Raw genomic sequence first — 22,693 nt, forward strand, 5'->3', positions numbered from 1 at the left:
TGTGTAAAGTCACTGCTATTTTCAGGTAGAACTAAAATGACAGTTCAGTAGACAGGCACGTGTTTTGATGAGCAATTAACCATCAAAGTGATTTATTTGAGCAATTTGTTAAAAAGCGCTTTTTCGGATAGGAATATTTGACAAGTTTATGGGAAGATTAGTGTGTCTGGGGAAAAACAAGACGTCGTATGCAGAGCTACAGCAATAAATCGGCTGATATTTGCTAATTTTTCATGTAGATGGCTCTGTTGGTGTATTTACCAGAAGATAAGCAACAAGAAATAGGCAAAATTTAATGTTTATTTTTCACATTTATTCCTAATTTTTTTTTAAAGTGAAAGCAAATGGGTGTCTGAATCTTTTTAAATATTATTATAGGTCAGAATATTATGGGTCTTAAGCTGGCGCTGTGAGCTGTGGCTGATTAATGAAATGTTTTTGTATATAAATTGACATGTTCTCAGCTGCTGTTTTGTGATTTCAGTTGGGTTTCCTCAAGACAAGCCAGTCTTTCATAACTTCTTTCACTTCCTCTATGAGCTTGTGTTATTTTCAGTGTCAAAGAAGAGTCGTTACAGAAGGGCTCGGACTTTCTGAACTTCTTACATTCAGACAAAGAGAGCATCAGTGGAAAAAACACAGGACTTCGTTATTGTCATGAGAAATAGTTTGAAAGTGTCAGGCGAGCCGAGTGTCCCACGCTTGCTCTTTCTCTTTTGTCGGCTGCTGAAAGACTAGAGGTCTGTGAGCGGCATATGGGCGTTTGGGACTGGAGGCTTCGCCTTGCCAGGCTCCTGCTGCCTCCCTCTGCGAGTGGGCTAACCCACAGGGATGCTGCGATCGGATTGGGCGAGAGAGCGTGTAGGAAGGAGAGGGAGCGACGGAGTTGGAGGATGTTCACAGCTCATGACCACATGGGCAGTTGCCATGACAACGTAACAGCTAAGTTAGTAATGCGGAGTTATTATTCCTATGCATAGCAAACATGGGCTGCAGCTGTCATTGCTTTCACTCAGTGGAGTTTTGGCTTGTAGTCAGATTTGTTTTCAATATTCTTCTTGATATAGTCCTTCATATATAGTATAGACAGGATAGGTAAAAAATGATTTACGATTTATAAAGAAGAAATAAATGAATCTAACATAAAATTCGAGACTTAATAAAAATAAAAGACATTTCAAAGTTCAGCGGGGGATCAAATAATTTTTCCACTGTATACATCTCTTATATCTGTGACCTGTGAGGCACAACTTTTACTCCGAAGACAAACCTCCAGTTTGTTTTTTCATGTTTCACGAAAGCTGAGAGAGTGTTAGCAGATAAGTCAAGACTTCAATGCTTGCTATGAGCAACCACAGCAATCTGCTAATGACCAATGCAATTACAAAGAGGGCCTTCGTCCAGAGTCCTCTTTGCAACCGATTTTATATAGCAGCAGCCAAATATAAACCAATCAGTTAGGAAATACGCATTTTTTCCCGCCTTTTGACCAGAGGACGGCAAGTAGTCGCAGATCAGACTCTAGTGCTGTGTGATCGAGGCCCAATGTGCTGATAGGCTGATATCAGCTAGCAAACCAAACATCAGCCAACACCTTTGTTTGGGTTGTTAGGATTGGGTAGTTTGTGATTACCCGAATTAGTGATAGTTGTTGTTTTTGACGGGAATGGGATTAATTTTCTTATTTAATAGTCTGTTGACTGTAAAAAAGAAAATAAAACTACCATGGTAGATACTATATCGGTAAAACATAAGCACTAATAGGAGCTGGCCATGTTATGCACACTTTAGCAGCACTATTTTTTTCTTCACAAACCATGGCAGAGAGTAAATGTAAAGAAGTCTCCATCTAATGGATTAGTACTTAAAAAACAACGTCAATTCATGAAGAAAATGAAAAAACTAGACCTAAAACTGAATGTGTGGTTGTGCACCCTGTTCATTTACTACCGTCTGTTATCCCCACCTGTTCATTCATTTCCTGGCTGCGGGCGAAGGCGCTCTGCATCCGATTGCTTTGTTTAGTTTCTTGCCAGTTTTATCAGTTTTAAAACCCAAATAATCCCAAACAGAAGATTAAATATTCTTTTTGCACAGCTGATTCTTGTGGACTTTTCCTTCTTACGCACATGCACACAGACACACAAACACACAGAGCATGCATGTGCACTCATTTGACTGGCTGCTCATAAAAACTTCACCCATCTGTAGTGGATTCCAAGCATTTTCTGATAATTATTTTAAGCCAGACTGGATTAATGAGATGCTAATATATAAATGGTTGCATGAAAATATACAAAATTTAAATGTTTTTTTTAATAATGACTCTTTTGCACTATTTTTGCTGTAAACTAAATTACACATACTATGTATTAGTGCAAAAACAATTGGCAAGCAAAAATGAAGTTTGCTGGATTTAAGCTCTTAGATGTGAATAGTTCTGTTTGTTTGTTATATTCATAGATACTTTATTTATAGCCAGATGAAGTGGTGAAGTTATTAAGATTAATCAGATTAGTTGACACTTCAAGTTAACGTTAGTTGCATCCCAAATATGTGACCGATTAAGGAAATTGTTTCGCATCAGTCCCCAGACGTCATTAAATGTGGCAGGTATCAACAAACCTCAGTGTCCTGAGTGACTGTGACATGTCCTAATAGAGTCTTTGTCATTGGAAACTAATCTGAGCATTGTTTCGGTCACAAACAGTCCACATCTTTGTTTGCCACCATTGAAAACACCAGCGCTCGTGTGTGTCTTCTGCTGCTGTGAATGTTTCTGCTGATCTGACGACATCTGCACTCAGATTCACGTGCAAGTACATGTCATTGAGACTCGAACGCTAGGTTTCATTGTGAAAAGGGATTATGGGCTAACAATCGCCACGCTCTCATGGAGACACACTGCACCGGGGCAGAGTTTGATCTAGGCCACACTGTCAGACTAATGACCTGCACCCACTTCAAGCCCCTGAAAAGCCACAGCTAATTGAGACATTGACACAGTGACCAGCAATGCCTTTTATTCTTGTTTAAGAATTAATCAAACGTTGATTATATATGGCTTTTAAATTCATTTTAGCTTTGCATTCAATTCATTTTCAGTCTGAATAGCTTTACCTTTCTTTTTTATGTGTTTGTTTTACAGCAGCCACATTAGCTAGGATTATGTGCTTAAATTGGGAAGAGTTAAAAAAACAGAATTCATTTGATCTAGCGGTGAGAGTCTTTACACTATGGCTTTAAAACCAAGCACAAAAGAGTTGAGATTGAACTGAATAATACCTTTATGTGCTCTAGTTCCAATAGTTACCTTACACATTTTTCTATTGGCTTATAGAACTATTTTAAAACCACTTGACTATATATTTGCCTTAAAATCATTAAAAGAAATGGGATAACATTTGTCAGATTACTCAATTCATTCAACTGAGTAGCTACTTACAAGTTAGATTAACAGAGTCCATCTGCTGCATGTATTACATGCAGCAGATAGTTTCAGGATATCTTTCTGTATTTTAGTTTAATACAGGGGAATGTCACTGATACAGTTTATCACCAGTGAATTATTTTGAAAGTGTGTAATTAGCATCCTGCTGGTACTAAACATTATCTGTGTTGGCAGCCACAGTGCTATTGCTTGAAGTGCAGCTGCAAATATTTGTGAATATTTTCTTTTTTGTTACACAGATTATTGTTGTTATATGAAACTAGGGATGCACTGATCCAGCTTGATCTGTTTTATTTGTCTTATTTATTTGCACTTGTCTTTACAATCACATTGCCTTCCTCCTTGGTATATTAGCTGTGCACCAGTTTGCTGCAAACAACATGAAACTAAATTGATCTGTCAGGAGCATCTGATCTAGGTTTTTGAGTCAGGATTGGCGCAATAGCCAAACCAAATATTGCATCACCAGTTGAAACATTAGAAAGTCAGTCAGAGGTGATGTTAGCTTAATTGGCTTGCCTTGACACAGCTTTAAAAAACAGCTCACAATAGTTAAAAAAATTCATGAGCCAGTTTGTGCTGTTCTAATTATCTTGTCCGAAACCTTGCTTGTTTTGCATAATATCTCATTGATAACATCTCCTGGTAGATATCAGGTTAGAGCTGCTGTAACCAAATCATGTCAGAGGAAGTCTTTATTGTGAACTCTGACTCGCACGTAACCTCCAAAGCAAAGAGTGCTGTTGCATTCAGTCTCTCCTAGAGCTTTACTTTCATCCAGTAAGCGCTTCTAATGAGTTTATGTCCTTTAGTGTATTTATATGGTTCTTTACTTCCAGCTTGCATGAGCTGATGAAGCCGGTGTGACTCCCATGTACACATCGTTACATCATTAACTGTGTCAGTGTTTAAATAAGCCTCTGCTCTGCTATCTTAATTAACACAGTGAGATGTGACAGGATATTCCCAGAGATGGGAACAATAGCTGGGCTCAGAGGAGTCATGGAACACTTAGCTGCCAGACAAGGAATCATATCTACTTTCCCTAAAAGCCTGGCAGATAGACATCTCAGAACCAGAACTGCATTAAAGGAGTCATGTTGAAATAAAGAGCTTGTTATAGTACTGAGCTACACACAGAGTTACTAGCTGCATTTAGATCTGTTGTCTAACTTGAGCAGCTTTTTGACTAATTGTAACTAGACTGAAGCTGCAGTCCTCTCAGGACCATGTCTGTTTTCGTCTGGTAGCCCAGAGCGTGAAAGTCGATCTCTGTCAACCCTGACTTAATCCAGTACGCGCTGGAAGTAATACCCATTTTGCATGTTGATATGACACTATCTGTTTCAGATACAGTAACCAAAGCATTTATAGATGTCACTGTCAGCTTTACCTTTTGTTAGCTGTAGCAGCATTAGTTGGTCTGCGCGTAGTGTCCCAGCTGTTGATCATTTCGAGAACAGTCATAATTTTCAGATTGGAGTTGAAAATCTATTTTAAGAAAAGCTGAGATTGTATTTCTAGATAAAAGTCTGGAATTGTGCTTTCACATTAAATGTTTTTGTTATTTTTGCAAGGTTGAGTACAGTCTCCATCTTTATGTCTGTCCCTTAAATATTCTAAATATATCTGCTCTTTATTTCCTGTGGATTTCCTTCATCACTGTGACCAGTTGCAACCAGAACAGTCAAAGCTTGTTTTTAATCCAAGACCCTGGGAGCTTTTCATCCATAGCAATGTTTGGAAGTCATCCAGTATCTGCTGATCTCTGTATGTTGGCACAGGTGCTTCCAGGTCACCTTTGGCTTCATTTGTTCACCTCATCTCAGTGTGCACCCCGCTGGTTAGGACCAGCCTGCACACACTTGCACATAAAAAGTAACAAAAATATAACACCATGTCAGTTTTCCTGTCAGAAGTCACTCTGGCTTGTCAGGTGGAGCTGTGGCTGCGATGGGTGCTGCTGGTGTGAAAGAGGCACTTAAAATGAAAGTGACAGCCAAACAGCAGCAATCAGCTCCACATCTGCACCTAACGAACGGATATGGAAGCATACCAAGATTCCTTCAGTATCTGGACCCACATGATCGTGATAGTCCAATGATAAGCCTGTTTTTCTAACAAGTCTAATCCCTTCTATCTCCGACAAGTTGCTCAGCAGCATCACCAGCTTTTGCTTGCTGTAGAGCTTTGCTGCCGATGGGTCCTGAGGTCGTCCGATCATCCTGGTCATGTAGAGATGTGCGTTTTTTGGTTTCTGTGTATACTCCGCTGTATTGTTTACCTCTATTATTTAAGAAGAATTAACTTGTCTCTGCTTCTTTTGCTGCTTAAAAAAAACAAAGCTTAATTCCAGTCTGATTTTTTATCAACGACACACTCAAAAAGAGACAGTAGGTTTCAGAAGGACAATAAAAGATGCCTCCACAGTCAAGCGCAGTTATAGTGGTTGACTGCACAAATCATTTTCTGGTCCCTGAGACTAAAACATGTTTCATTTGTACAGAAGAAAAACATTTTTCTCTTCTATAATTTCTACTAAGTCTTTACTTGAAATGCTGTTCACATTTTGATGTTATGTGCAAAGTGCAAAAGTGAAGTATACCTCGTAATGATACATCTTAAAAGGGGGTGTCAAGCTTAATTTAAAAGAGAACTGCCTCGGAGGCTAGATACATGCAGTTAAAGGACCTGCATTTATCTAATGTGAAATGCATGCTGCACCTAATCTTCTGTGTACATCTTAGGTCCAAGGCCTCAACCAGTCATCCAAATCTCCATTTAGTCAAGCAAGCCTAAAAGTCTTGCTAGCTATGGCTTGTCTGGGTTGGTGTGTGGATAAGCACATATTGCTGTGCAGACCACAGATTAATTAAAGTGTTAAATCTAAGCTGGACTAAATTTTGCAAAGGGCAGGATTTGGCACACAGACTTTGACTGAAATATGACATGAAGGATGCTGCATTATGGCTTTCAACGTTTCCATATTTGTTATTTTTTATTAATTTTTACAAAATCTTTGAAGGTCTTTCATTTTTATGTGCTTTCTAGAACATTTTTGTACTGGCAGATGTCTTAATGATTTTGTCTACATCAGTTTGGGTCTGTGTCAGATTATCTTGATATATAATGCAACTGATATCACAGTCAAATGCCCATGCATTCCACTGTTCCAGTTACATTAATGTAATCTAAATCCCTACATTGTGGCTGATTGCATAAGTTGTATTATGTTCACCTTTGCCGGTAGACACACTTACGCACTTGCTCTCAGTGTGAATGGCTGCTGGCTTTTTTTCTTCGTCCATTGTTCAGCATCTGCTAGTTCAACAACAGAGTAGGTCTGTGAATTATGGATGTGCGGGGATGAGAAATGGCGTCTTCTGATTCATTATGTTGTTTGAGACTTCCTTTCCGTGGCAGTACAGGACAGAGTTGGATATTTCCGTTTACATGTATGCTTTAGCTTTGGCAGTGCTGGTAGGTTGGTGCACCACTTTAGTCACTACAGCTGGGTGGACCACTAGAGAAAAACATTGTTTAAAAATCATTGTTTAGGATTATCCCGTGAGATATCTCAGTATCTACCAGATGATTACAAAATGTCTCTGTAGACGGATACAATTTGGAACTGACATTTATGCCGCTTTTGAATGGGGTCACATTAACTTGTGAACACACAGGGGCCTGTTCTCCACATGTGGATTAACCTTTTATCCGGATGAGCAGTCCATAGTAATGGAGACAAATATGGGATTTCCTGCTACTGCTCGTAAACAGTTCCGAATGAAATAAAGAAATTACACCAAGACCTGTGATATGACACAAGCAGCAGGGGATAAAAAGTCAAAATTGATGTCCTGCCAGTTGGTCCATGGAGGTAAAACCACCTCTTTAGTATTTTATTAATAATATTCATAGTAAATATTCTGTAATCAGATAGCTTAAAAAAAAAAATCTGTTTGCAATCTTTCTCCCACATGGACAGTGTTTTCTGACTAATACACCAGGTGAGCAGAGAAGCCAACATATTTAAAAGTCTTTTTTTGTTCTTTTGTCTTTGTTGTGCTGCTGTTTGCTCTGAATATTAGGGGATAACGGATGAAAGCTCATTATCACAGTGGACAAAGGAGGTCTGCTTTCAGCTTTATACCACCTTTTTTTAAATGATGGTTTGTGCAGTATTAGGCTGTGACCTTTTGGGAAGCGACTGAAAGAATGAGTTGTCAGAAATTAGCTTCCTCCAAAGGGTCTGTGTGCTCTCCGATAGAGGCAGAGTGAAGAGCTCCATCATTCAGGAGGGACTCCTTTCAGTCAGTGAACAGAAGTACACAACCAGTACACAACCAGTGTTGGTCTCAGATATTTTTCATTGCTGTCTGACTGTTTTTTCCTGATCTAGGGCACTTTGGGAGAAAAGTAAACTAGGATTTTTGACACTTTTTAAGGACCAAATACAAACCCGATCAAAAGTTTAAGACCACGTGAAACATGGCAAAAAAAAATATTTTGCATGTTTTGCAACTTTCCCTTTTTGAATGTGGTCGGGTTGTTGAACTGCAAAAGCAGGATCTCTTGCAGTGCGCCATCGCTGATGAGGTGGGACGCAGTAAGACAGTTATTTGAAATTTCTTTAATGATCCTGAGGGTTATGAAACAAAAAAGTCAAGTGGAAAAACCCCCCAAAATTTCACCAGTACTGAGCTGGGGGATCCAATTGACGGTCCATCAAGACACTGGACGATCCTCGACCTAAATTAAGGCCATTACTGGTGCTGACTGCAGGCCCATAACCATCAGACAGCTTCTGAGACTGGAAGGCTTCAAAAACAAAAAATGTCTTCAAAGGCCTCATCTCCTTGAACGCTGCAGAACTGACCGCTTGGACTTTGCACTTTCAGAGTACCAAACATGGGACATTGAAAGGCAGAAGAAAGTTCTGTTCTCTGATGAGGAAAATATTTGACCTTGATGGTCCTGATGGTTTCCAACGTTACTGACATGACAAACAGATCCAACCTGAGATGTTTTCTATGCACCACAGTGGAGGGGGCACCATAATGTTCTGGGGTGCTTTTTCCTTCAACGGAACCATGGAGCTTCAGGGGGTGCAGGAGCGTCGAACGGCCGCTGGCTATGTCCAGATGTTGCAAAGAGTGTCCCTCATGACTGAGGGCCCTCGCCTGTGTGGTAATGACTTGGGTTTTTCAACAGTACACAATGCCTGCAGGTCAAGAGACTTCTTCCAGGAGAATAACATCACTCTTTTGGATCATCCTACATGTTCCCCTGATGCAAATCCAAGTGAGAACCTTTGGGGATGGATGGCAAGGGGCATTTACAAAAATGGACAACAGTTCCACGCAGTAGATGCCCTTCGTGCAGCCGTCTTTACCACTTGGAGAAATGTTCCCACTCACATCATGGAAACGCTTGCATCAAGCACGCCACAACGAATTTTGAGTGATCAACAATAAAGGTGGAGCTACTCATTACTGAGTTCATGTTTGGAACTGTGATTTCTGTTTTGTGGGAGTTTACAGGTTTATTTTGGAGGTGTGGTCCTAAACCTTTGATCAGTTTTTTCAGTTTAAGCGTTGTTTTCAATAAATTGCATGCTCAAAAAATTTTTGTGTCAGTCCCATTTCTTCTTGTTGCATGTTGAAGTTCTACTTGGAACCTTGTTACAATCTAAACATGCAAAATATGATTTTTTTTGCCATTTTTCAAGTGGTCTTAAACTTTTGATCCGGACTGTATTTCTCTTGTTTTTCCTCTTCCAAACTACTGTTTAATTGAATCGTTCACATCTTTAAGCCATCCTAATCTGAAACTTTTAAACATCCTCATCTGTTTCTTCCTCTCTCTGTGCAGAGAGCAGCCCATCTTCAGTACGCGGGCCCACGTCTTCCAGATAGACCCGAACACCAAGAAGAACTGGGTTCCCACGAGTAAACATGCCGTCACAGTGTCGTACTTCTTCGATAGCACCAGGAATGTATATCGAATCATCAGTCTGGATGGATCCAAGGTGTGTACAAGTAAAGCCAGTTCTTAACCCGACCTGGTACAGGATTGCAGTTTTAACCTATGTTTACATGTTTATCTACATCCTTTTGATTTCATCGAACTTCTTTTACGTGCTTTGCTATAGTAACATTACTTGTTCAGCTATCAAACAATTACGTATTTTTATCGTAGAAATGCTTTCATCCACCACACATTCCACCACCCAAGAATAATTTTTTGGATTTCACCAAAGTGGAAGTAAAGCACTCTTCCGCAGCGTGTCTTTTGTCCCGTCTCCCTCACCCTCAACCAGTCAGTGAAGATGGCCTTCCCTGAACCCGACTCTGCTGGAGGTTTCATCCTGTTGAAAGGGAGTTTTTCCTTCTCACTGCCAAGTGCTTACTGATACAGGGCAATTTGATTATTGGGGCTTTCTCTGTATAACTTTTCATGTCTTTACCTTACAGTGTAAGGCACCTTAAGGCGATTGGTGTTGTGATTTGAGGCTATGTAAATAAAACTGAATTGAATTGAAGTTTTAATTGTATATAAATATATTCATATAAATAATTGGAAACACTGGTTTTCCATCAGTGCATATTCTTTGTGACTGCTGTGCCTCAGCCGGGCCTCTCTCCTAGAGCAGTGAAGTTGAACTCAGGCCCGTCATATCTATGTGGCAGTGATTATTTTAGTCTTGAGATAGGTGCAGGGGTGGAGTTAGCATAGTTATGCAAGAGTCTCTATGGGTGACTAGCAGTGCTGTTGTTGAACCAGCAAGTTAGCTGTGCTGTGCTGGAAATAGCAGCAGTCGGGTGGGCTGGTGCTTGGAGGACATTATTATACAGACAACAAGAAGGATTCTCAGCAGAGACACACAATGACTGGTGTTACTTGCAAAGTTCCAGAGGGAGCAAACTTTTGACATGTTTGACATGTTAGTACACCCATGGATCCTAGAAATACACAAAAAGTGGTTATAACCTGTTTGTTAATAATAAGAGTTTTCAAAACTTTATAGTGAGTTCATCCATTTTTTGGCTTCTTGGTTGCACATTTAATAATAATAATTGCATTTATATAGCGCTTTTCGAGACCCTCAAAGTGCTTTACAATTCCACGATTCATTCACTCTCACGTTCACACACTGGTGGAGGCAAGCTACAGTTGTAGCCACAGCTGCCCTGGGACAGACTGACAGAAGCGAGGCTGCCATATCGCGCCATCGGCCCCTCTGGCCATCACCAGTAGGCGGTAGGTGAAGTGTCTTGCCCAAGGATACAATGACCAAGATCGAACCGGCAACCTTCCGGTTACAAGATGAGCTTCCCAACCCCCTGAACCACGACTATTTTGGTTTACTCAGCAGCAGCAAAAGCAGGCAGATGTTTTCAACAACAGGAAAAAAACTGTCCGACATGCAACCTGCTCCAGCTGCTAGCTGCTGAGCTTTTAACAGCTCAACAAACACAGTCATAATTACTCATAATGTTTCTCCCTCACTGCTGCTGATTGTGTAAATGGGCAACTGTTTGCAAGATCAATTAAAAAGTTGATTTTATGTCAGTAGTTTCTGCTGCCCCCAAGTGGTTCATGAAATTGATATCACAAGCTAAAAACAGCCACTTGCAAATTGTTGACATTTGCCTACCCGCTGTGTTCAAATGCTTATTTTGAAAACCATGAATGTTTGTTTCTGCTCTTCCCTTCTGTTAACTTTCTTACAGCCTGTCAAATTTTAGAAACCACTGTTATGTGTTACTGTAAGTGTATAACTAATGAGAAACATACATATATATTTGGTAAATCAGCAGTTTTTTCTACCAGGTCAGACTTTTTTTGGAGGTTTATCTTGGGTGTTTGGTGAAGGAGTCAAAAAAAAAAAAGAAAAATCAATACAAAACTGCACTCATAAAAGTTACTTTTTTTAAATCTAAAAATTCCCATGAACCATGAGCAGTCTAGAATGATCCAGCCTTACTTACTCCACTACTTGGGCAGATTCCATCCAAGAACTAGTGCAAATTTTATTGTTTTTATATTGTTTTAAAGACCACATGTACAGACGGAGATACCCATGCACCTCCTCACAGAACCGCTCTTTAAATTCAGTGTCCATCCTGTTTTCCTCTGTTTGTTCATGTGCACTTACAAAGTAGTGGTCACAACACATTGGAGGGTACACATGGCTTCTGCCCCATGATGGTAGGCCACTCCACACTGCCCCGGACCCCTCCTGCTGTAGTGGGCTCATGTCACTCTTTTGGTCTGCGTGCGGCCATCCCTGACCACCAGGCTTGTGCACTTCGATCAGGTTTTGACAGTCTGATGGAGTCATTTCCAACTGCATAAAGCTCAAGAAAAGCAAGCATGCTGACCTTGAGCTGACAGTGATTTCTTTTCTTTAGCTCTAAACTCTCTTTGGCTTGAATAAGCTGTTCATGTGTACATTTGATTATGACGTTCTGTCATGTGCAACTTGTCCCCAACAGGCCATTATAAACAGCACCATCACCCCCAACATGACGTTCACCAAGACATCGCAAAAGTTTGGCCAGTGGGCGGACAGCCGAGCCAACACTGTCTACGGCCTCGGCTTCTCATCAGAGAGCCACCTGGTTAAGGTGAGAAACTGCCGATGCCCTATCAGAAACCAGAGCTCGCTGCTCAGTTGCCAGCCGTGCTGTAGTATCAGTTGTTTCTGTTACTTCAGTTTGCAGAGAAGTTTGCAGAGTTCAAGGAGGCGGCACGGTTAGCCAAGGAGAAGTCTCAGGAGAAGATGGAGCTCACCAGCACGCCCTCTCAGGTAACAGACATTAAAAACACTACCGCTGCCTCAGACCTAGTACCACCACCACAGGTGATGCAGAAGTGCTGGCAACTTGTTGTAATACAAACCCAACTGTTGAGACACTGTGCAAAGTGTAAAAACACAATGCAAGAATTTGCAAATCTTATAATCCCATATTTCCTTCATTATATAACATGAGTGTTTAAACTGAAAAAATCTGCAATTTTAAGAAAAATGCTGGCTCATGTTGATTTTTGACAGCAGAAACACATCTCAAAGAAGTTGGAACAGGGCCGTGTTTGTCACTATGTAGCATCTTCTCTTCTGTTAACGACAGTTTGTAACCATCTGGGAACTGAAATATTAGAGAATATAGACAAAGCTAACACGAGTAAATACAAACTGCAGTTTTTAAATGATGATTTTATTTACCAAGAGAAAAGAGGTATCCACACATACCTGCCCCCCTCAATGGAATAACTTGTGCCACTCCTGGCAGCAATAACTGGCAATGAGTCTTTCACGTGACTGTGGAGGAATTTTAGCCCACTCTTCTTTGAAACATTGTATTAATGTAGCTCCATTGGTTTTTGTTTTTCTTCTTAGCCTGTTCAAGGTCATGCCAAAGCATTTTAATCAGATTTAAATTTGGATTTTGAGCTGGATACTGAAAGAAAACCTTCATTTGAGGTGGACTTGCTGGTTTGTTTCAGATTGTAAATTGAAAATGAAAATTCTCCTTCATGATTTTCTCAGTAGACATTAGAAATTGTTGTTCCATACGTTTTGGCGTCCCAGGTCCTAAAGCAGCAAAGAAGCCCCAGACTATCACACTACCACCACCATGTTTGACAGTTGGTATGATCTTTTTATGAAATGTCGTGAGTTTTACAGCAGATGTAACGGGACTCAAACCTACCATCAAGTTCAACTTTTGTCTCATCAGTCCACAGAATATTTTTACAAAAGTTCCCAAGATGTTTGTTGCAAATGTGAGATGAGCTCTTGTGTTCTTTTGGTCAGCAGTGGTTTTCTCAGTGGATGCCATTTTTGCCAGTCTCTGTCTTATACAGACAGAGACTGTTTTAAAAAAAAAAACCCCAAAAAGATTGTCATCAACAACTACAGTAATGGAAAAATGTGACTGGTTTCTGAGTTTCACCCCAGCTGTGAAACTCAGAAACCAGTCTTACTTGTTATCATCTATCGTCCACCTGGGCCTTACACAGAGTTTCTGTCTGATTTCTCAGACTTTATATCTAATTTAGTTCTGAGCTCAGATAAAATAATTATTGTGGGTGATTTTAACATCCATGTAGATGCTAAGAATGACAGCCTCAACATGGCATTTAGTCTGTTATTAGACTCAATTGGTTTCTCTCAAAATGTAAAAGAACCCACCCACCACTTTAATCACACTCTAGATCTTGTGTTAACATATGGCACAGAAACTGAACATTTAACAGTGTTTTCTGAAAACCCTCTCCTGTCTGATCATTTCCTGATAACATTTACATTTACAATAATTGATTACACAGCAGTGGAGAGTAGACTTTATCAAAGTAGATGTCTTTCTGAAAGCGCTGTAACTAAGTTTAAGAATATAATCCACCCACTGTTATCATCTTCAATGCCCTGTACCAACATAGAGCAGAGCAGCTATCTGAACGCTACTCTACAGAGGTCGATTATCTTGTTAATAATTTCACCTCCTCACTATGTACGACTCTGGATACTGTAGCTCCTGTGAAAACTAAGGTCTCTAATCAGAAGTACCTGACTCTGTGGTATAATTCTCAAACACGTAGCCTAAAGCAGATGACTCGTAATCTGGAGAGGAAATGGCGTGTCACAAATTTAGAGGATCATCATTTAGCCTGGAGAAATAGTTTGCTGCTTTATAAGAAAGCCCTCCGCAAAGCCAGAACATCTTACTATTCATCACTGATTGAAGAAAATAAGAACAACCCCAGGTTTCTCTTCAGCACTGTAGCCAGGCTGACAAAAAGTCAGAGCTCTTGTGAGCCAACCATCCCTTTAACGTTAACGAGTAATGACTTCATGAACTTCTTCACAAATAAAATTTTTATCATTAGAGAAAAAATGACCAGTAATCATCCCACAGATGTAATATTATCTACAGCTACTCTTAGTACCATTGATGTTAAGTTACTCTTTTTCTCTAATTGATCTTTCTGAGTTAACTTCAATAATTACTTCCTCCAAACCATCAACGTGTCTTTTAGACCCCATTCCTACAAAACTGCTCAAAGAAGTCCTGCCATTAATTAATTCTTCGATCTTAAATATGATCAACCTATCTCTAATAATCGGCTATGTACCACAGGCCTTCAAGCTGGCTGTAGTTAAACCTTTACTCAAAAAGCCATCTCTAGACCCAGCAGTCTTAGCTAATTATAGGCCAATCTCCAACCTTCCTTTCATATCAAACATCCTTGAAAGAGTAGTTGTCAAACAGCTAACAGATCATCTGCAGAGGAATGGTTTATTTGAAGAGTTTCAGTCAGGTTTCAGAGCTCATCACAGCACAGAAACAGCTTTAGTGAAGGTTACAAATGATCTTCTTATGGCCTCTGACAGTGGACTCATCTCTGTGCTTGTCCTGCTAGACCTCAGTGCAGCATTCGATACTGTTGACCATAATATCCTATTAGAGCGATTAGAACATGCTGTAGGTATTACAGGTACTGCACTGCAGTGGTTTGTATCATATCTATCTAATAGACTCCAATTCGTGCATGTAAATGGAGAGTCCTCTTCACACACTGAGGTTAATTATGGAGTTCCACAGGGTTCAGTGCTAGGACCAATTCTGTTTACATTATACATGCTTCCCTTAGGCAGCATCATTAGAAGACATAGCATACATTTTCACTGCTATGCTGATGACACGCAGCTCTATCTGTCCATGAAGCCAGATAACACACACCAATGAGTTAAACTGCAGGAATGTCTTAAAGACATAAAGACCTGGATGGCCGCTAACTTTCTGCTTCTTAATTCAGATAAAACTGAGGTTATTGTACTCGGCCCTGAAAAGCCTAGAAATATGGTATCTAAGCAGATTCTTACTCTGGATGGCATTACCTTGGCCTCCAGTAACACTGTGAGGAACCTTGGAGTCATTTTTGACCAGGACATGTCCTTCAATGCACATATTAAACAAATATGTAAGACTGCGTTCTTCCATTTGCGCAACATCTCTAAAATTAGAAATATCCTGTCCCAGAGTGACGCTGAAAAACTAGTTCATGCATTTATTACTTCCAGGCTGGACTACTGTAATTCATTATTATCAGGATGTCCAAAAACCTCACTGAAAAGCCTTCAGCTAATCCAAAATGCAGCAAGAGTCCTGACAGGGACTAGAAAGAGAGAGCATATTTCTCCTGTTTTGGCTTCCCTTCATTGGCTTCCTGTTAAATCCAGAATTGAATTCAAAATCCTGCTCCTCACATACAAGGTCTTAAATAATCAGGCCCCATCTTATCTTAATGACCTTGTAGTACCATATCACCCTGTTAGAGCACTTTGCTCTGCAGGCCTACTTGTTGTTCCTAGAGTATTTAAAAGTAGAATGGGAGGGAGAGCCTTCAGTTTTCAGGCCCCTCTTCTGTGGAACCAGCTTCCAGTTTGGATTCGGGAGACAGACACTATCTCTACTTTTAAGATTAGGCTTAAAACTTTCCTTTTTGCTAAAGCATATAGTTAGGGCTGGACCAGGTGACCCTGAATCCTCCCTTAGTTATGCTGCAGTAGACGTAGGCTGCCGGGGGATTCCCATGATGCATTGAGTTTTTCCTTTCCAGTCACCTTTCTCACTCACTATGTATTAACAGACCTCTCTGCATTGAATCATATCTGTTATTAACCTCTGTCTCTCTTCCACAGCATGTCTTTTATCCTGTCTTCCTTCTCTCACCCCAACCGGTCGCAGCAGATGGCCGCCCCTCCCTGAGCCTGGTTCTGCCGGAGGTTTCTTCCTGTTAAAAGGGAGTTTTTCCTTCCCACTGTCGCCAAAGTGCTTGCTCATAGGGGGTCATATGATTGTTGGGTTTTTCTCTGTATCCATGAAGCGCCTTGAGGCGACTTTTGTTGTGATTTGGCGCTATATAAATAAAATTGAATTGAATTGAACTTAACTCATGAATACTGACCTAAACTGAGGCAAGTGAGGCCTGCAGATTTTTAGAGGTTGTTCTCCTGGATGAGTTGTCAGTGCGCTTTCAGAGGAAACTTTGGTAGACTGGAACCTTGGAAAGGTTCACTACTGTTCAAAGTTTTCTCCATTTGTGGATAATGGCTCGCACCGTGGTTAGTTGGGGTCCAGAAAACCTGAGTTTCTTTAGATTGTGGTGTGAAGTGTTGCTTTTTGAGATCTGTAAACCTACTTCACTTTGTCAGTTTGTGAATACAATAACTCAAGAACGAAGTGAAAGTGGCCTCTCTAAGAGGATCTCTTTGTACTCAGTCACATTACTGTTACTAGTAAATTAATTTGTTACAACATGTTCCTCCAGCTGTTTCTTTTGAGTACCCTTAATTTTTGCAGTAGTTTTTTGTGCCCATCACAACTTTCTTTGAGACGTGTTGTCGTCGAAGTCAAAGTGAGCTTGTTTTTTCTTAAGATGGTACATTTTAATACAGTCTACCACCATCACACTTTTTCAGATACTTGCAAGCCAGGCACGTTATTCGTTCCCAGATTTCAGACTCAAGCCCTCTACCAGGGCCTACACTATTTGAAACTCTCCTACAACTTAGTCCAACCAATATAGGGCTGATCACCGTGCTTTACAATGAAATGTTAAACTTGACACGTACCTCCTCATCCAAACTCAAAACACTATAAGAAGAAGACTTAGACTTAGACTCAGATCTGAATCTGCTAAAGACTGCTGTTTTAAAGTATATATCTCTAATATGGTCACCTGTGTGAGCTGTCGGCACAGAGCATCTACTGTTTAAACCTGCTTACAAGGGGCAGCCAATCAGAAGATAGTTGACTAAAAGGGTGCACAAACACCTTTTTTTTGACACAGGGTGAACTTAGGGGCTGCACAAAGGGTCTGTATAAGATAAGATGATTAAGTATTATTGTGAATCATGCAAAGCTATCAATTCTTAGGTATCTCTATGAGGTGAATGAGAAGTTTCTTTCTTGAGATATTACACATTGTATTTGCTAATATTTAAATGCTACCATTCTACTTGGAGAGCCCTAACTGTGGAAATCGCTGCTGTGTTTGCCGTGTTTTGCTTTTTTGTGTTGTTCTCGGCATCATGTCCACGTTATGCTGCTGTAGCCACTAAGCTAACACCTTGTGTGGCCTGTTTTGCCTCCTTTTGCTCTCCCAAACGATTCGTCCTCAGGGTGGCACCGTAAAAAGGAATGTGTTGTCAGTCAACAAACCTGTTATAAAGAAGGTAAAGACAAATGGAAGAAAAATTACTTTGTTGTCTCAGATCTGACAGCACCTTTTCCGAGTCTTCCCCAAGTGTTGACACAAACTGGCGTCTTTGTATCCCCCTTCCTGTTTCCATCACCTTCCGCCCCCTAAGCTAAGCTAACTTGTCGTAGCTTCTTATTTAGCTTACAGATGTGTGTGGTGTCACTCTTTCAGTCTTAACTCTCAGCATCAATTTCTCAAAGTGTTGAAGTGACATTTTTTTTGTTTGTTTTCTTTTGTTTCTTTCACTTTCACAAATGTGCCAAATCAGGAGTCAGCCCCAGGTGATCTGCAGTCACCTTTGACCTCAGAGAGCATCAACGGTACAGACAATGACAGAGTTACACCAGATACACCTCAGCACCCCGAAGCCAGAGCAGAGCCTTCCCAGAATGCACTGCCCTTCTCACACAGGTAAACCAAAGTTCATTGGATCGCAGAAACAGTCGCACTTCTTGTTTAGTAGCGTGTAACATCACTTTTCAGCACTTTATTTTAGTTCAGCTGGGTCTTCATTCATATTAAACAGTCTGGAAGCCTGAAACACAAAGAATTATTCATGGTGGTCAGCTCTAGGGTGCACAGAGAGAAATATTCTGTTGGTTTTGTAGGGCACCTTTTTTCACAACACGCACACTTGAGTGGGAAGATTTATTCTTTATTTTTGAAGCCTCTGTGTAAATGAAAGAAGATGAATTTTCATGGTAACCAAACAGAATCAGCTGTCAAAGAATTATTATTATTATTTTATTACATTTAGCTGTTTTTGCCTGAAATTCCCACATGATCAGCATCTTTGCTCATCCCACCGGAGCACTCCACAGATGCCTTGTTAATTTGTATTATGGTCACAGCAGGCTGAGAAATACTGCACTTGTACATCAGCGCACAGTCCTGGTCCAGCCTTTGATTGGCTCTTTGGGACGGGACAGCCACCATCTTTTCTCTCATAGATTTCCGTTTAGAATAACACGAAGCTGAAAATAAGCACGCATGTACACACCTCGTGTATAGTAATAATTACACCAAATGCTGTTGAAAGTCACTGTGGGCTTAAGAACATTCTGAAGGGCGTTTTTCACCTTTTTCCAGTTATTCCCTTTCCTCCTTTGTCCATTTTCAGTTCATCCAGCATTAATAAGCACTGGGAGGCAGAGCTTGCGGCGCTGAAGGGGAACAATGCCAAACTGACGGCGGCTCTTCTTGAATCTACAGCCAATGTCAAACAGTGGAAGCAGCAGCTGGCAGCCTATCAGGAAGAAGCTGAGAGGCTACACAAACGGGTATCACTCTGTCCCTGCACACAGGAAAGTACTCACTGCGTGATCCCATTTTACCACGTCTGAATGCTTTTTCTTTTCCTTTTTGGATTGCAGGTGACGGAGCTGGAGTGCGTGAGCGGCCAAACGACGGGGATTAAATCTCAAAAGACTGAACTCAACCGAACAATAGAAGAGTTGGAGTTGGCTTTGAAGGCTAAAGAGGAGGTACAAGGAGTGCTTGTTCGTCCTACTGGGTTGAAGTCGTGGATTTTGCATGCCTGGACTTTGATTGGTGCGTTTACCATCTGTTCTGAGCTGTACACTCTTTCTGATCATGCTTGCAGGAGTTGGAGAGACTTAAAGCAGAGGTGGAGAGTGCCAATGAGTTTAGGTCCCAAAGAGATTCCCTCACACAGAGGCTACAGGTGAGTATTGCTCAATGATCATGTGTTGCATAAAGATTAATGCAGTCTGTAAATAGTGAGTAAGAAAGAGCAAAAAAAGGACTCCATCTATGACCATCCCAAGTCCAGGAAGTGGTGCCAGATGGGTTGCAGACTTGTCTTTTCCTCATAATAACATCAACAAATATAATAAAATCAATCAATTTGTGCATTATATTAATTTTTGTGAAAACTGTTTGACCACACAGTAACAGATGTTAATAAAACAGTTACAAATGTGATTCTGTCTTTGGAAACCAGGTGAGGGGTGAAGTGAACTTTTAACGAAGGAGGAGCTTGTTTCAGACTGTATTTAGTATAAATATTTCAAAAATTCACCGTATATGTAAAACATGGATTGTGGACCAGTATTTCAGCGTCTTTTGGCGGTTGCTATCTTTTTACAAAACCGTATTTTTTAACCAACTGGCGCACAGAAGTGCCAAAAACTGCACTTCCTCCATTGGCCACTTAAGTCAGTCCTCATAAAGTATCATGGCTAACTTTACAGCATTAGAAAGAATGCTTATAGCCTGGTAGAGATTAATTTGCAGTGCATCCAGATGTTGGAGTTAGGGGTGTGGCCACAGTGATTGACAGGTTTTCTGATACAGGCAGTTGCAACTCTACGTCTGCAAGCCCCTTGGCTGTGTGGGTGGTGGTGTTGTCTTTTGGTGCCGCTTAATGGCATTATCTGGCCACAAGTGATAATGCCATTACCTGTTTAGTGTTACAGCCTCACTGTGTATGATTCTGGATACTGTAGCTCCTCTGAGGAAGAAAGCCTCTAATCAGACATACTCCAGTCCATGTCACAAACATGTGACTTAAAAGCAGATAACTCGAAAGTTTGTTGCTCTATAAAACGGCCCTCTGTGAAGCTAGAACGTCTTATTATCCCTCACTGATTGAAGGAAATAAGAACAACCTTTGGTTTCTCTTCAGCACTGTAGCGATATATTCCTTTAACCTTAATGACTTCATGAATGTCTTCACAAATGAAATTTTAACCATTGGAGAAAACAATTATTTATAGCCACCCCACAGATGTATTATTATGTACAGAAACTTTCAAAACTACTGATATTTATTTAAGCTCTTTCTTTCTGATTGATCCGAGGTAACTTCAGTAAGTACTTCCTCTGTTTGTAGACCCCGTTCCTTCAAGACTGCTCAAAGAAGGCTTTGATGTTAAATATGATCAATCTGTATAATGTAATGGACTGCGTATCTGTGGCCAGTGTACTCCTAGTACCCGATAAAAGGGGAGGCTTGTGTCAGGAAGGGCATCCAACGTAAACATTTTTAGAAAATCCAACATGAGGTTCATTAATAAAACGTCCATACTGCATTGGTTGAAGCCCGAGTTAAAAAATATTACCAGTGCTGCTAACCAGCAAAGACAAAAAAAAAATGCGAATGGGTCACGAAGGCTTCATAAAGGGCTTGTTTAAACTAAACAAGGATTTTCAGTGGAGTCCCAAATTACAAATATGAAGCTAAAAATGTGCGTTTTTAAAAAGCGTTGTGTGTTGTTTCTATCAGGAGACGGAGGTGAGAAACCAGACGCTGGAGGCCCAGCTGACTGATCTGGAGCAGCGTCTGGAGAGCAGCCAGCTGGAGCGGGAAGCCTTTCGCAAAAGCCTGCGCTCCCTGCTGGAGCTGCTGGACAGCAAAATCTTTGAGCTGAACGAGCTGCGGGACGCACTGGCCAAGCTGCTGGAGGGCAGCTAGACGGAGAGAGACGAAGACTGTGCCACCACCTCCAACCACCTCCACCAACACAGCAGCCAGCGCCGAGACTTTTACCGCATGTCGGCACTCACCTGCTCACTGACAACTTGAATTCTCTTTTTTTTGTTTTTTTCCTCCCACACGCGTGTAAAGGTTTACACACGACTTTATACTTTAACACACATCCACGCTCAGATCGTTTACAAACCGCCATGTGAAGCCTTCCCCTCCGCTCCACTCTGGACAAATCCACAGAAGCTTTCCTCGCTCTACGGAAACATTAAAGGCGAAATTCGCTTTTTTCTTTTAAACGTTGCTTTGGTGCGTTCAAATGCAGTCACTCAGAGTCTGCGATTGTTCTTGTTTTTTTTTCTCTTTTTTTTCCTCTTTCCGACTTTTTTTCCAGGCACAAATCTTTATTAAAACCCACGTCGCCATCAGCCAAATAAACTCTGAGATCCATTCGGTTATTTGTTGTGGGGACTCGACACAAAGAGGATCCGGAGGACGTCGGTATCTATCGTGAAATATTCTTCTGAAATATATGAGCAATACAAAAGGGCAGCACCAGAGGGTTTACAAAAACATTTTCCACTCTCACTTTCAGGTAATTTTACTCCTCTCGGATATGTTTAAGACATCGAGGTGGGATTTTACTCAAACGTCTTTTCTTTCTTTCTGTATGCTTTTTTTTTAAGGATATAACGGATTCATAGTGCACTTGTTCGTGTGTGAGTGAGTCAGATGTTTCATTTCCCCTCTTTGTTTCTGTTGCGACATGAAGTGCAATGATTGAATCCTTTTTTTTGTTAATTTATTACTGAAATTTGTGACAATGATGATTATTATTATGATGGAAGTTGTACAAAATCAAAGTATCTTTATTTACATCTCATTTTCACTTAATCTTTTTTTATCATGTGGTACGTGAGTGTCAAGATGTTGAAACCTGGCAATATTTTTGAGCTGTTTATCGAAGGAAAAAGGAAAATGCGGCGGGTTGACTGCAGTTTTTTTTTTCTTTTGCCAAATAATGTTTTCCTGTACAGATCTGAATTTTTGCTGATGTTGCCTTTGGTACAGACATGCATCAATGGTAGCTAAGTAGCGGTACTTTTTATTTGGTGGGATTTACTATTGCCAAAAATGAGAGGAATACGATTCAGCGTGTACACCTGAAGAACACTATTTAAGGGCTTGTTGTTAGCGCGGGTACATTCGGGACACTTGGATGGATTTTTGTGCTGTAAAGGGAAAAAAGAAACATTTGAATAAGACTTTGAAATACTGATTTAACCACATGCTTACAGACACAAATTGTAATTTTGAGTTTTTAATAAAAGAAAACCAAATGAAAATGCTGCAGCTGTGTTTTAATGAGCATACTGCACAGTAAACCAGCCCTGCTGTCATAAACCTGGTTTAAATAAACCTGACTGCAGTTAGACTTGCCTGGTTTAAGTTTTAACTTGCGTCCTATTTCAAAGCTTGTTCTTTGGACTATTTAAGTACCAGCATACCGTCACTTTTCC

The 22,693-nt window shown here is 40.5% G+C and overlaps 1 protein-coding gene across 2 annotated transcripts; it reads left to right on the top strand.

The window, feature by feature from the left end:
* The first annotated feature begins 868 nt into the window (after positions 1-868).
* homer1 (homer scaffold protein 1) lies at positions 869-22,519 on the top strand. Of its 2 annotated transcripts, XM_085280226.1 has the most exons (10): positions 869-946; positions 9,326-9,482; positions 11,953-12,084; positions 12,174-12,266; positions 17,646-17,699; positions 17,994-18,136; positions 18,846-19,005; positions 19,099-19,209; positions 19,329-19,409; positions 20,973-22,519. In XM_085280226.1, the coding sequence occupies exons 1-10, from the start codon at positions 894-896 to the stop codon at positions 21,159-21,161; spliced, it is 1,173 nt and encodes a 390-aa protein (XP_085136352.1). In that variant the 5' UTR covers positions 869-893; the 3' UTR covers positions 21,162-22,519. The 2 variants fall into 2 exon arrangements, with proteins under 2 accessions (XP_085136352.1, XP_085136353.1); XM_085280227.1 differs by lacking the exon at positions 17,646-17,699 and having other exon boundaries at positions 872-946.
* The last annotated feature ends 174 nt before the right edge of the window (positions 22,520-22,693 follow it).

The sequence above is a fragment of the Mchenga conophoros genome, linkage group LG7 (genome assembly GCF_057382185.1).
Source record: "Mchenga conophoros isolate Kocher_MC1m ecotype Shallow Benthic linkage group LG7, M_conophoros_male_GT1.1, whole genome shotgun sequence".
NCBI lineage: Eukaryota > Metazoa > Chordata > Actinopteri > Cichliformes > Cichlidae > Mchenga > Mchenga conophoros.